The sequence below is a fragment of the Diachasma alloeum genome, unplaced genomic scaffold (assembly GCF_001412515.2).
Source record: "Diachasma alloeum isolate Michigan unplaced genomic scaffold, Dall2.0 Dall_scaffold_00207, whole genome shotgun sequence".
Taxonomy (NCBI): domain Eukaryota; kingdom Metazoa; phylum Arthropoda; class Insecta; order Hymenoptera; family Braconidae; genus Diachasma; species Diachasma alloeum.
Window position 1 is genome coordinate 1,376,852 of NW_021680372.1, and position 14,531 is coordinate 1,391,382.

Genomic DNA, 14,531 nt, shown 5'->3' on the forward strand with positions numbered 1-14,531 from the left:
TGATTTCCTTAACTTCGGCTGATCTAAACAGAATTCATCAATAATGTTCTGTAATTACCGCATTGAATAACGTCATATTTATTCATATAAAAAAAAAGTTGGGACGGGAGATATCCTCTCATCTATGTTGAAGAAAATAATTTAGACATTATTCTTTCAATTTTCTTCCCTTATCAATTGAAATGACTTTCTAGACTACTGAAATGATTAAATCATTAACAAATTTTTCTTGCATGCTCTGTCTCGATTAAAGTCAAATTTCAATATAGTGAGAATTAGGCACTGTTCTTTTCCAAGAATCTATAAAGATAGTGCTACAACAATTCAATAGATAATATTTCGATGACATCGGATTGCAGCATCACAATCCGAATGAAATTAATATTTCAATATTCTTAAAAATTTAAATTAGTAACAGATAATTCCGATAATACGATTTGTGAGGCTCTTTTGTGCCTTCAGGGACCTTCTAAGAATGTAAAAATTCTGGGATTTTACGAGGAGTCATTCAGTTTGACGGTCAGGGGCGAGTATTGAGCAAATTTCATAATTTCTCCATTAATTTATGATTGGACAAGCCGAAAATTTTGGGGGTGGAGTTTTTGCCCACTTAATATTCCTTTTACTGGAATACCTATGAATTTTGGGTCTCTCCTCAATCCCTCCTGAACACAGAAAGTCATTTGACGATGCACTACCAAACCAATCACATCGAAATAATTGCTACGTTGATTTTTTTCTCTTCTGTAAAGATTAACAACAAAAAACGTACGAAAATGCCAGAAACGCGACAAGACATTGACATCACTTTCGTCGGTAGTGCAACACCGGAAATTTGTGGAAACCGTTTGCCTTCCAATAGGCAGGTTTTACAGTGTTTTTTCTATCACACGAGACATGTAACACCGAAGCTTACTGCCCGTGAAGCCGCAAAGTGTATTGTGCGGAAGTGTGCCCTTTTTTGGGAATACGCAGGAATCCCAATCGTGCAAGAGTCCTATGCTATTACGAAAGTGGATAATCTAGTGAATTAGTATAGAAATATTCAAAGGTACAGCGATTGTCGAAAGGAGAAATATTTAGTAGCGCAAGTGAAAGAGATCGAGTTCCAACATATGCTAGACAAATTATTTCATTCAATCAGCGGAGTGCACAAATTAAATTTCGGAACAGTGAAATATTTTTCTATAAGACATACACGGTTTTACAGCGATCATTTTTTGATAATTTTTTTCGGTTCCATTGCTCAGAGCAACGAAGAATTTTCTGCCTACGATTCTCCTGATTAAAATCCTGAGAGAAAAAATAATGCCCCCGATTACCACTTGAGCTTCAAAATTATTTGAGGAGAAATCACTCGCGCTTCGCACTCGGGATTTTTGAACTTGCAAAACATAACACCCTCCTTTATTTGCAAAGAAACTATCGAGAAATATCCAATCGTTCTGAAGCACCCACAGTATTATGAACAATTATTTTTATGAGTTACTCTAGCGATAAGTAATGTATATCACATTTATATTAAATTTGTATGATTTAAAAAAATACAGCGTAATAATACATTTTCTAAACTCTATGAACATTCAAAATAGTTTCAATAAAACAACTCCACTTCTAATTGAGCTATAACAATGAACCGAGTGACGTTGAAATCGTAATGTATTGAGGAATTTAACGATGTTGTTTGTCAAGTTAAATTCCAAAAAAGTTGACAAACTTAATATTGAAAAACGAATAAACCAGTTATTTATTACGGAGAGAAAGAAAAAAATCGACCTGTGCTAGAGAAGGCTGGGCCAGCGGACTAACCTTCTCCATTTCAGTATATGGCCCTCCATAAAAACACCGGACACTCCCAGCACCTGTCGGAGCCTAAAAGTTTAACAATTTTCTTTTGCATTTTTCTCGAATTTGGACCTGTTGAAAATTATCCTTCTTTTGGAGAATGACGATGAGATAGTTAAACTATCACTTGACGGAATTAAAAAAGGACTGGATCGATTTCGGAGGGCTCTGGAAGCCCCCAAAAATGTCCATTTTCAGCAAAAATGATCCACTTTTATTCGTTAACAAATGGAATGGAAATTGCGAAAGAGCATTATTCATATTATTTGATTATTTGTCAATAGTTTCCCACCAAGTATTCAAGAAAATATGAAAAGTTTACTCATATAATCACAATTCGAAACTTAATTGACTTTTTCACGTGTATAACGTCATAACAAATTCCAAATCGTTGCGGAAGCTCAAAATATGGTTCTAAAAATCGGAAAAAAATCACACAGTCATTTGAACTAATGAGCTTTCGTTTCCGTAAACTTGCAAATTGAAATTCGGAAAAAATGTTTTCTGGGCCTGCCTAGTGGGCATTTAGGGAAAGTCCTTATGGTTCCTCATCGACAGTGGCGCTATCTATCGGAATTCTAGAACATTGTAGAATTTTTTAGAAAATTCTAGATTTTTCTAGAAAATTATGGGTTTTTCTAGCAAATTCCAGATTTTTCTAGAAAATTCTCGTTTTTTTTAGAAATAAATTACAATTTTAAGGGATCCTTAGCGCTGGTCTGCAAAATACCGATAGTTGGTTATTACAGCACGAAATAGATAAAATTTGTAGATCCGTGTTAAAATTCACAAGGGTGTTTGAATGTGATGATTTCGTTTCGAATGAAATATGTTGAACGTTTGTTTAGGGGTTCTGGTTGTACATAACAATTCAATCATATCATGATTATAAAAAACTTCATATCATAACGACACGGTGCGAAATTCCGAAATCTTCTAATATACCTATATCAATATATACACTGAAAAATTATGATATTCAGTGAAGGAAAGGGAAGACCATAGACGTATCCCCGTATAATTACGGCTGTATCAAGGATACAGTCACCCGCAGATTTTTTTTCTAACCATATGGTCAGATTCTCGATATGGTCATTGCCAGTTACTCCATTTTTGTTACTCACATTTCTAATCATCCCCAAAAATCTCAGCCCAAAACTACCAACCTGTTCCAGACACTGAGAACAATACCTGCGTCCCCTGCGAAGCGAACTGCGCGAGCTGCCAAGATCGCCCTGATCACTGCACGTCCTGCGAACACCACCTCGTGATGCACGACACCAAGTGCTACGCGGCGTGCCCCCTCTACACCTACGAGACGCAGGACTACAACTGTGCCCCCTGCCATCCAACCTGCGAGACGTGCAATGGCACCCTGGAGACTCAGTGCATCAGCTGCAAGCTCTCGCACTTTTCCCTGAACGGCACCTGTCACTCCTCTTGCCCCCAGGGCTACTATCCTGATAAAAAACGCAGGGAATGCGTTCCCTGTCCCCCAGGCTGCTCCACCTGCGTCACAGGGGCCTGCACAAGCTGCATCGATGGCTGGAGCCTCAACAAGAAGAACCTGTGTGCCCCAGTCTCCAGGTCAAAGTGCGACATCTCCGAGTACTTCGAGGATAATCAGTGCAAGCCCTGCCACTCAACCTGCGAGACCTGCGCAGGGCCAACTGAAGACTTCTGCATTTCCTGCCAGTCTCCTTTACTCCTGCAGAACCGAAGATGTGTGGCACAGTGTGACGATGGTTTCTACTCGGTGGCCCAACCCTCAAGGTCCATTTGTTCGCCCTGTCTCCATACCTGCAGAACGTGTGTTTCTAGATTGAATTGCACGGCTTGTGAGGACGGACTGCAGCTGCAAAGTGGGGAGTGCAGGTCATCTTGTGCTCAGGGGTAAGTCATTGAATGGTGGATTTTAGTTGAGTTTGAAAGAATAAATGTGGAACGGCAGATTAATTTGAGACCGGCCCTTTATTATCACATAAATATTCAACTGGATTAATAAATTTGACTGCAAAAATGTGAATTGGCTGAAGGCCTCCACATAGCGCGGCCGGGGTCAAGGGCTGCCAGGGCTCAAGAAATCCCCTTTTTATAATTCAATTCGACACAGTAATTAATTAACTGGGCGCCAGTTAGTTTTTCTATAACTAAAAACGTTTTCCCGATTTATCTCAGGGAGTGGAAGTGGGAAGACTCAAAATTGGAGAGATTCGACAAAGAGAGAAGGAGATTAGGCAAGAATATTAATAAATAGTTGCTCACTATTTTATGTCGATAAATACACTTAGTTCATTCAACAGGAACCTCAAAAATGTTCTTAGAATCTACTCTTTTGCACATAATATAAAATAAATAGAAAAACAATACAAAATATGAATGAGAATAGAGAGCACATTCACACGATATCGCTGCCGGGCAAAGAGTGTCACGCTGGCGACTTGTTGCCTATTCCCAGGCGCAGGCGTTAACAAAAATCGATACTTGAGGGCATGAACCCATAGTGACAAAATTTCAATTAAAATGCGGGAATCACAAATTAAATGAATCACAATAATGACGTATGATAAATAAACAAATATTCTACAAATGACTTGAAATAATTCCCTAAAGCAGCTCGCAAAACCCCCGAGAACAAGGAAAATTGTATCGACGCGAAGGAAAAAATAATATCTCCTGTCTCAAATTCAGGAATTTTATTCCTAGACATTTGGGTTGTTGACTTTCTAGAAATTCTAGTGGTAAGGTCCAAACTTGAGGTCTAGAAGAGGCTCTTGAGATTCATCCTCAAGAGAATTTTGCGATTATCTACTAGTGCTTATAAGGTATCTTATTAGGGGATCAAGTTTGAGTCATACGGAGGTCATGTGAAGATGAATCATCTGAAGGTTCAAGTAACAAACGTAAGAAACGTAAACGATAAGCGGCGCAGCGCTTACCACGCAACCAATGACGTTCGGCGAAGGCTTGCGACTACAGGAGGGCTAATAGAGAAACCGTTTCCACCGGTATAGGTTTTCCGCCATTCCTCGTGTCACTTCAATTAGCAGGGCAAAATGTGGTAGATAGTTGTATTCAACTGCAGAGATTGCAGTGCTCGCAGCATATCACTCTGTACAATCCCAATACCGCTCACACCCATAAAACCCTCTTCTTTGAAAAGCAAAGCACTATTTTCAGTTCGACACCCGACGGTAATATTCAATACCATATGTATGTGAACGTCAATATTAATAGTCGATAGAAATGGGTTCGTCGATATAAATGGGTTTCCTAAGACTGATGGAAACCTATTGATTTACTATCTGATAATCAATAGTAATCAGTTCCAATCCACAAGATTTATCAGGGTCGTATTCTTTTATTTTTACGATTTTCAAGTCCCACTCGACGCTCTATCCAACCCTATGCATGTGGCTGTGGGTTCTAAACTGTATCGCATTCGCACTCCTATAGAACTATGTCTAGGAGTAGCATAAGAAACCACAGGAAACCCATGCCGGTACAGGCGGTTATTCTATTAGCAACCTCTGGCTTTCCGGAGCCTTAGATTGAAAAATTCGGTTTCACTTGGGATCAAACTAGCAACCTTCCGCATACTTGCGGCGGAGGGGTTATTCACTGGTGAAATTACCGTGTCACTCTGGGATGAAATCATTTGAAATCAATTCTGAAATCACATAACATCAGTTAAAATCGAATGAAAGCAGTGTGTGTAATCGTGTGATTTCACCGATTGCAAGTGGTTTCAAGTGATTTCATATGAAATCACTTGCAACCACGAAATGGGTGAGATGTAAAATTTTATTTCGAAACGTGTAGAAAAGGAAGAAAAATTTATTATTCACTCATCACGCCTTTTGACGAATATGGTTTACCGACAGGGTTCCTCTCTCCACGACAGTATGGAACAAAAAACAAAACACAACTCTATCAAATACCAGCATTTTCAAAACAGATCGATATTTCTCGAGAATCTCGTAACTCGCTGTTAAACGTGTTCAGTACTGAAGTTAAAAACAAACCGTTGGGAAACAAATTTAGATCCGCATCTGATTGTTCAAATAAATTTTCGATCCTAGGAGAACAGCGAGTGTAGAAAGTTTGAACTGAGGAATTATTCTAAAAATTGTCTTGCGCATTTCAAGACATTTTTCTAAAAAAAAATGAGATGGTATCATGATTAAAATTCATAGGATGTATAGAGAAAAAAAATGTAAATTCAAGATTTTTTTTTCTAGATTCTAGAATCTGCAGTTAAAAACTTGCATCCGGCTAAAATCTAGAAAAAAAAATTAATTTTCGAAAATAAATGAATGAAATTAACCAAAAAATGATGGTTTCAAGGCGAAAATATTCTGGAAATTTTTAATTGAACCTTTGAAAAAATTGAAAAAAATTGTCCTAAAAGATTGGGCTCAGACGATTCAGCATCATCTGAAACGTGCAGATTCATTATCCCCTGAAGAAACATTTTTTTTACTTTTTGGCCCAATTTCAATTTCCAAATTCCCTTTAAAAAATATTTCAAAAAATTGTCCTCAAAAGTTGCGCGCAAATCATTCAGAATAATCTGAAACGTGTAGATCCACTATCCCCTAAAGTGGACAATTCTTCTTAGAAAGAAAAATATTTCAGAAAGTGGAAGTTTAGAATCGAAGTTTCTAGAATCTAGTAAAAAGAGACATGGAATTTATCAGAAGAATTTCAGATTCAAGAAAAAAATTAATGAAAATAAGAATAATACGGATCATTTCTAGAATTTTTTCTATAAAAATAATTCGATGTGGTGGTTGAGTTTATTATTCTTCGAAGGATAAATTCAGCCATGATGAAGTGATCAATTTCATGATTTTTCTTTCTCTATGCGTTCGTAAGTTTCGGAGAAAAAATCATCACCAGTAGTTTTTGAATTCGAACACTCACAAGTATAACAAAGTTTCAAATTTTTTACAAGTTAATTCTTCTAGCTATTTTTCCTGTTTAACCGTCAGGACCTTATAACTCTCAATTTTTCTGCTTATCACTCACGTTCTATCCCTCTCATTGCCCCTCGTAAAATGAGTTCCCCGTTAGCAACTTGTTCGCAAGGTCTTGTTTTATCACCTGGGGGCCTGTCATGAAGAAAAAACGGAACGCTCGCATCGCGTGATAAATGAAAAACAAATAAAAATACAATGTATGTTCATTGTACCCAAGCAAAGCGACGTGATGCGAACGCTCCGTTTTTTCTTCATGATATGCCCCCTGGTCCAATTTTACTTAGTTGCCCAGAGGCAATTGCACACATAAGCGACATCGAAAATTCGAAATCAGTTTAAATCATGAAATCGGAGACGAAATCCTATGAAATCACTTGACATCACTTGAAATCTCTTGAAATTAGCAATTATTGTATCACGATATTCGATAATAAATAACGATTCACCGCGCACTTACCATGACCGTGCAAAATCAGAAAAAAAATAGAAAATGCGCTTCTTCTCATAATACAAACCACAACAAATCAATAAACATGAAAACAGCGGCTCAATACAAAACACCGCTCATTTTCATTCGTCAACAGCCGATGAAAATAAAATCTGTTTGACCATCCAAATCAGTGTGCCACAATCAATAGGGCGAAATAGTTGTTGAAATGGAACTATCATTATCCAAACCATAACTTTTCAGCCCTAATCTCTTCAATTTTGTCAACAGCTACTACTCGGACAGGGGCCAATGCGCCAAATGCTACCTCTCCTGCAAAACCTGTTCAGGCCCAAGGAGAGATCAATGCGTCACCTGTCCCCAGGGATGGCAGTTGGCAGCGGGTGAATGTCACCCCGAGTGTCCCGAAGGTTTCTTCAAGTCTAATTTTGGATGTCAAAAGTGTCACCACTACTGCAGGACCTGCAAAGGCGAAGGACCCCTAGAGTGCACCAGTTGTCCTGAACATTCGATGCTCGAGGATGGCCTCTGTATGGAGTGTCTTGGGGCCCAGTACTACGATCCCTTAACCCAACTCTGCAAAAACTGTCACGCTGACTGCAGGAGGTGCTCAGGTCCCGGCAAGTTCAGCTGCGCTGCTTGCACCCTGCCTCTGCATCTCGATAAACTCAATAATCAGTGTGTGCCATGCTGTAATGGGAAAAAGAAGAATGAGAGTGAGGAGTGCTGTCTCTGTGATCCTGAGACTGGCGGGTGCAGGAACTCTTCCCCTGCGGGGAAGAGGCGGGTCGCAGGGGCTGAAGAGCCGGCTCCTGGGGTGCAGTTTGATACGGAGTTCGAGAGTCTAGAGGCCAAGGGCACGGGCGAAGAATTCGCAGTGACTGCTGCCACCATGATGGCGGTGGCGATCTGTGTTGCTGCGGTTGCACTCTTTGCGGCTATTTTTGTGGCACTGCAGGTGAGGATCAGAAAGATGCACAGAGAAAAAATCCTAAGCGGCTGTATCCTTGATAGGGTGAACAGGCCAATTGCTGGACGGTTTAGAGAAATTCTAATTTCGTGGGAGGATCTAAAATAAAAGAATCACCTAAATGGGGATATGATGGCTTTCATACCGTCCAGAATGTTTTAATTAGCAGAAAAAAATTAATTAAAGTGAAAGTAACAGAACAAAAAATAATTGAATTAAGAAATACTTGAATGCCGCCGAAACCCCTAATTTCTGAACGACTGGGCCATTGTTTTTTTTTCATTTATTACATGTCAATCAATAGAAAAAATAATTGATCACATGATTATGCACGAGAATAGTATTGAAAGGTGAAATAATCAGTACAATTTTCATTTTATTTATGGAATATTCGCTGCAAGTTGAAATCGTCCAGAAACTAACCCCCGTCCAGAAATTCACCTGTTTACCCTATAACAGTGAGACTTAACGTGGACATGCCTAGGTTTCACAATACATCGACGTGTCGGTGTGCTGTGAATCGGTTCGTTGCCACCTAGATGTGACATTACGTCTAACTGCTGTATCATGAATGCAGCCACTTGGGATTTTTTTAATTGTATGAATTGAAATAAACTGAATTTTACCAAAGGATGTTCCAAAAGATGTTTTCCAAAAGCTGTGTGTTTTAAAAAATCCGAGAATTTTTTCAAATTTTAGAGAAAACCGGAGAATTCTTTCGATCTTTAGAAAATCGGAGAATTTCCTCGAATTTTCTGTGAAACAGGAGAATTTTCTCGAATTTTCTAGAAAAATATAATTTCGACAGATGGGGTTGGCCGTTAGAGGTAACTCCGCGAATGACACCCAACATGAAATTAAAGACGTATCCACGTCAAAAAGTTTCTGGCTTCCAAAACCAGGGTACCGAATACAAGAGACTCGTGGGTCTAGAAGGTACTGAGCTCGAGAAACTAGTTACGTAGTTTCAGCAAAAAATTCCTGAAATTCAGTATCATAAACGTCCTTTGTTTCAGTGAGACAAGACCTTCAATCGTGAATCGTTGGATCATATTTGTCATAAGTTTGTGATCATATTTAAAAAACTGTTTCAAAAAAATACGTTGGGGATTTTTCAAAAGTTGATTTTTCGATTAGAAAAAATTCGAATCTGTAATTTTTAGCGGTCGGAGACGAATTTGACCTATAAAATTGGATTTCTGAGGAAAAATCATACGGAAAATAGTGTTTTTGAAGTTTTTTCTCAAAAAACGCAAACATTTTTTCCCGAGGTGAACCTCCCCTTAAGGCAATCCCCTCCCCTTCTTAATTGCATGACGTAAGGCTTGAACGCCGCGAACGGTCCTCAATTTAGGAATGTCAAGGTCGTTATTTTAAGGTATACCTCTAGAAAACATGTTTTTCTTAAGATTGCCCATGTTTTTTATACACGGAGAGAAATATTCAATAAAAATTACGTATCTTTTTCGTATTTCCGGAGCGAAAGGTGGTTGTAGGAAATTTTACGGAACTGTGAAACATTACGATACCGTCACTTAAATTTTCTAAGTCGATTTCGTAATCGGTAAGCGAATTGTGAGTTCTGTAATTTTTACTGAACATTTCTCTCCGTGTAGATAATGTTTATAATAGTTCTCAGCTATTGTAAAAAATGCTAACTAGCTGTATTACACAGTTTAGGAGATGATAAATAATGAAACGGGGGTTATGGGTCCTTCCGACTCAATTTTTCCATCTTATGGGAAAACAGTTCTTACGGTGGTTTAAAAAAACAAATCCGCGATAGATTGATAAATCCCGAGTACGGTGAATTTTTTGGAAAATTTTGTACTACATAGTCTCCGTGATATTCAAGTGTAAAAAATGGAAATTTTGAGAAAACATTCCTTACTTGATTCAAAAAATTAATTAACAAATAATTTCTTATTTGATTCAAACAGTTATTGTTACCTGCATCAACAACACATGAGAATAGAAAAATTCAAAAACTTATGAGAATACAATAAATTAAGTTATTTAGCATTTTTTCCGGAAATCCATAGGGACTAACTTTTACATCCGATTGTTTTGGGATATACCTTAAGAACTCCAGGGTTCTGGATTTCAGTACCCAACGGTTTTTATTTTAAGAACCCAAAGTACTGGATTTCCGAATTCAAACTGCCCTGAAATAAGAAACGAATGTGCCTTAATTTAAGTACAATAAGTACTGGATCTCAGCCGAAATTATTGAAAACTACATAGACATTTTTCTTTGATTTTCAGAGAAAATTCCCTCAGAATAAGGGTAAATTTCACTGCAATCCAGGACTTTGTTCCTTGGATTTCCGTACCACAGAGTACTGAAATCCAGAACCTTTCTTCTCTGTGTAGATAAATATATAGAAGTAATTTGTTATTCCCCTGAAATAGAGAAAACCAAAAAACCCTTATTTAATAATCGAGCATGAAACGTCCTAAAATCCCAAACCCTCAAATATAATTCATTCTCATAACGCCATTCATCGGTAGGAAAATTGACTAGTTCATTCATATATAGGGTGATGTCCGTACCTTGCTTACAAATTGTAAAAAGATATAGAATGGAAAGTCAGTACAGTCAAGGCTTTCTATAAAATACCTCTCTATAAGATACCTCCAGCACTGGAGGCCAACCCCCACTCTCGGCACTTTGATCGCCTCCTGATTTTTTAGTTCCGTGGGCTTCTTATAAGAAACCTATGACCTCGATCATTTTTCAACGGGAAGAGTAATTATAAAGATCAACCGGAGTTAAGGGTCAAACGGGAGGGTCGACCGACGTGATCATAAGGGTCAGATGACCTTAATAAGGGTCAAGAGTTCAAACGTGAGAGTCAAGTGAAGTAATTAGAAGGGTCAAACGATCCCAAAGATCACCTTTTTTCTTCAACGCTATAATTATTAAAATGATGACGCAGAGTTATCGTAATAGCATAAAGCCTAATTAAAATTCAATTAAATTACGTAGTTTCAATTATTGGTACTTCAGCTGTCCAGAAGTGATTATTCTCAAGTCCCCCAACAATTCCCCAACATCAGCTACTATTCTATCACGCGAAGTTATGTTTAGAGAGAAAAGGGAATGTGGATTATACGAATTTAAAACCATTAAATTCGTATAAATTGATTAGTTATCAATATCCATTCGGTAAAAATGAATATTCCGAAGAATTCAGGCGCATCGAGCGAGGTATCTTATTTCAAACCGTTGATCCCTATTTTTCTCTTCTCTATAAGCGCCTGCAGTGGGGGTATACGGATTTCCGGAATTCCACTCTTCTACTGTCTCTCAGGTATCTTATATAAAGCTTGACTGTAATTGAATGGTACAAGAACTGTGAAACTCCGATAATCCATTTTTCAAAAGTGAACGTTCAAATTTTTCAATGTTTTAGCCAATAGCTTCATGGTAGGCCCCACCATGTCGCCATAATAAAAAATGACAATGTTATGACAATTATGGCGATATTTGCTGCGATGATTTTAGCGACATTACTTCGCGACAGTTGGAGCAACATTATGTGCGATAGTTTGAGCAATGTTCGGTGAAGCAGTCAAACCGATAATTTACCAACATGAAGAGCGATATTAAGTATCATTTAAAGTTCCATTGACAGCTGCGTCACCGTTTCCAATCATGGGGGCCGTCAATCACAACGTGATTGGTTGGAGTATTGAAAAATTCTAACGTTCACCATTTGAAAGTCTATTATCGGTCTAAGGTCTACTATTAACTAATTTTTGGATCCTTCAATTCCTGATTTTCTATTCCATATCGTCCTCCAATTTGTAAGCAAGGTGCTGACGTCACTGTATTTGTCTCAGCAATTTACACCCAGAAAACAAAATTCTTGACTTGGGACTTTCGAAATGACAAAATAGAGATTAATTAATTAATTAATGACAAAATAGAAGTCTCAATTTGAGACTTGAAAATCTCCATTTGATTCGTCTGAGTCTCAATTTTTTTTTTTTTATATTCCGGCCCTTTCTGCCCTCTGATTGGCTAACCCATGCCGGTACAGGCGGTCACTATATTAGCGACCTCCCGCTCGCCGGAGCCTCCGGTTGAAAAACTCGGTTCACGGGGAATTGAACTCACAACCTTTCGCACACTAGGCTCGCACCTAGCCGCCATCGACGTCGGTGAGTCTCAATTTAAGACTTGAAAATCTCAATTTTAGCTATCTGAAATTCTTAATTTGAGACTTTCAAATCCCAACTTGAGCCATTCAAAATCCTCAACTTGAGACTTTCAGAGCGCTTAAATTGAGATTTTTACGTCTCAAATTGAGATTTTCGAAAGTCTCAATTTAGGATCCTAAGTCTTGAATTGAAATTTGTTTTTTTTGTGTATATTTACTTAATTATTCATCACCTTACATTATGTTCGAACGGTTTTGGCGTTAATTGAATGAAGCAGTTTATGTACGTCCGGATATATGCAAATTTCCTAAGGACAAGGTTCAAAATTACTAATTGATATATCGAGATACGCGGTAGCGTATCGGCCAAGAAAAAGTTTTGACTCTGACTGTACAAAACTGGCCGAACGCTGCCGTGTATCTATACACGAAGCAACAACCCCCTCCACTACCTCCGACTCATATCCATTAAATAAAATGCAAATGTAACCGACCGTAATGGTTGGGTGAGTTAGGTGTTGCTCCGGCGGACATCCGAGTGCAGCTGCCTTTAGCGTGGTTAGTACTTGGATGGGTGACCGCTTAGGAACACCCTCGCCCAAAAATTTCGGAAGGTAGGCACGGTGTGGTGGCCTAATGTGCCCCTCTAGTCAGTGTGACAGAAGGGCACATTAGAGCTCTGCACAATCGGCCAGCTGTACGACTGAGGTTTTCCATGGTTTCCCTTGTAGTCCTAGCCCGAATGGGGTATAATTAAAAGAGTAAGACGGCCCATGGTAATGCAGATATATCTACCCTACCAACAAAATCTAATTCCTAACTCCTGAAACGTCCCGTATAGGGATAACGGCCGAATAACCAATGCAGCTGGAGCCATAAGAAATAAGAAGAAGAAGAAACTGCAAATGTGACAAGCTACATGAAAAATAATCTCAGTTACATTATATAAATCAACCACAAGCTTCTCATTGATGTAACTATTTTGTTATTCCAATCAATATTTAAAACATTACGCGACAGCAACGGGTTCACATGCACGTATTTTACATTATCTCCTATAATTTTTTTTGTTACGGAGTTGGTAGTACTGCAATACAACCATACACACCAAGGAGGGAGCCCGGGAATTTACAAATTGAATGTGGTGCATGAACGATAAATTCCACAGATATTTTTTAATTGAGTTCCGTGCATAAATAAATTCTGGAAGAAGCAAATTAAGTCGAAAAATCTGAAATAAATAATTAAAAGTCGGTGGAAATGATGACTGTGAAGTACAACTATTTGTTTTGCTTCGATTATTAATTGAAAAGATGATCTATATCGTGTAAAAGATAAATGAGCCGAATTGAATTGGAAATTTAAAAAATTATAGGATATAAAAACGATTCCTTGCTTGTTTTGAAAAAAATAATGAAATCTCCCTAAAAAACAAAAACAAATGTTTTTGTAAAAAAACAGCGCCAAGAAAAAGTTTGATTTGGTTCTTACTGGGAAGTAGAATTTTTGAAAAATACAAAAAAATGAAAAAGAAAGCCAAGTCAGCAATGTCGAATGAACGAACATAGTGCACAATCAGATTTCTATGAGAAAAATAATTTCAAATTTCAGGGATTTTTAAAAAATTCTTCATGAAATAAAAAATTACTAGAAGAACCAACGTTCTTGGCGCGGAGTTTTTCAACTCACTGTCTAGTATAAATCTAATCCGCCATTTTTTGATCCGCGGCAAGGACGTTGGTCCTCCTTCTACTAATTTTTTATTTCATGAAGAATTTTTTAAAAATCCTTATTCGATTTGAAACTATTTTTCTCATAGAAATCTGATTGTACACTCTGTTCGTTCATTCGACATTGCTGACTGGGTTATCTTTTTCATTTTTTGGTATTTTTCAAAAATTTCTACTTCCCACCCTAGGGAGCAAATAGCCACCTAACAGCCACCTAATTAGGTGGCTGTTAGGTGGCTACTTGTTTTGGTGTAGAATAGAATAAAAAAGTGCGGCTGGTCACTTAAAGCGCCCAGAGTCACCTAAATCATACGATCTTTTGTAACTTCCGCCTTAGTTTCGGTCAGTCACACAGCCCCAGCCCTGTGTTTCTCACTAGGCTAATAAGGC

At 38.0% G+C, this 14,531-nt stretch overlaps 1 protein-coding gene across 2 annotated transcripts in view; it reads left to right on the plus strand.

The window, feature by feature from the left end:
- The window catches only part of LOC107036245 (furin-like protease 2), an 89,732-nt gene that overhangs the window by 61,675 nt on the left and 13,526 nt on the right, over positions 1 to 14,531 (plus strand). For both annotated transcript variants that reach the window (XM_015254052.2, XM_015254051.1), the window contains exons 9-10: positions 3,021 to 3,738; positions 7,546 to 8,233. In XM_015254052.2, the coding sequence (XP_015109538.1) occupies positions 3,021 to 3,738; positions 7,546 to 8,233 (1,406 nt within the window). The remainder of the gene's footprint in view (positions 1 to 3,020; positions 3,739 to 7,545; positions 8,234 to 14,531) is intronic.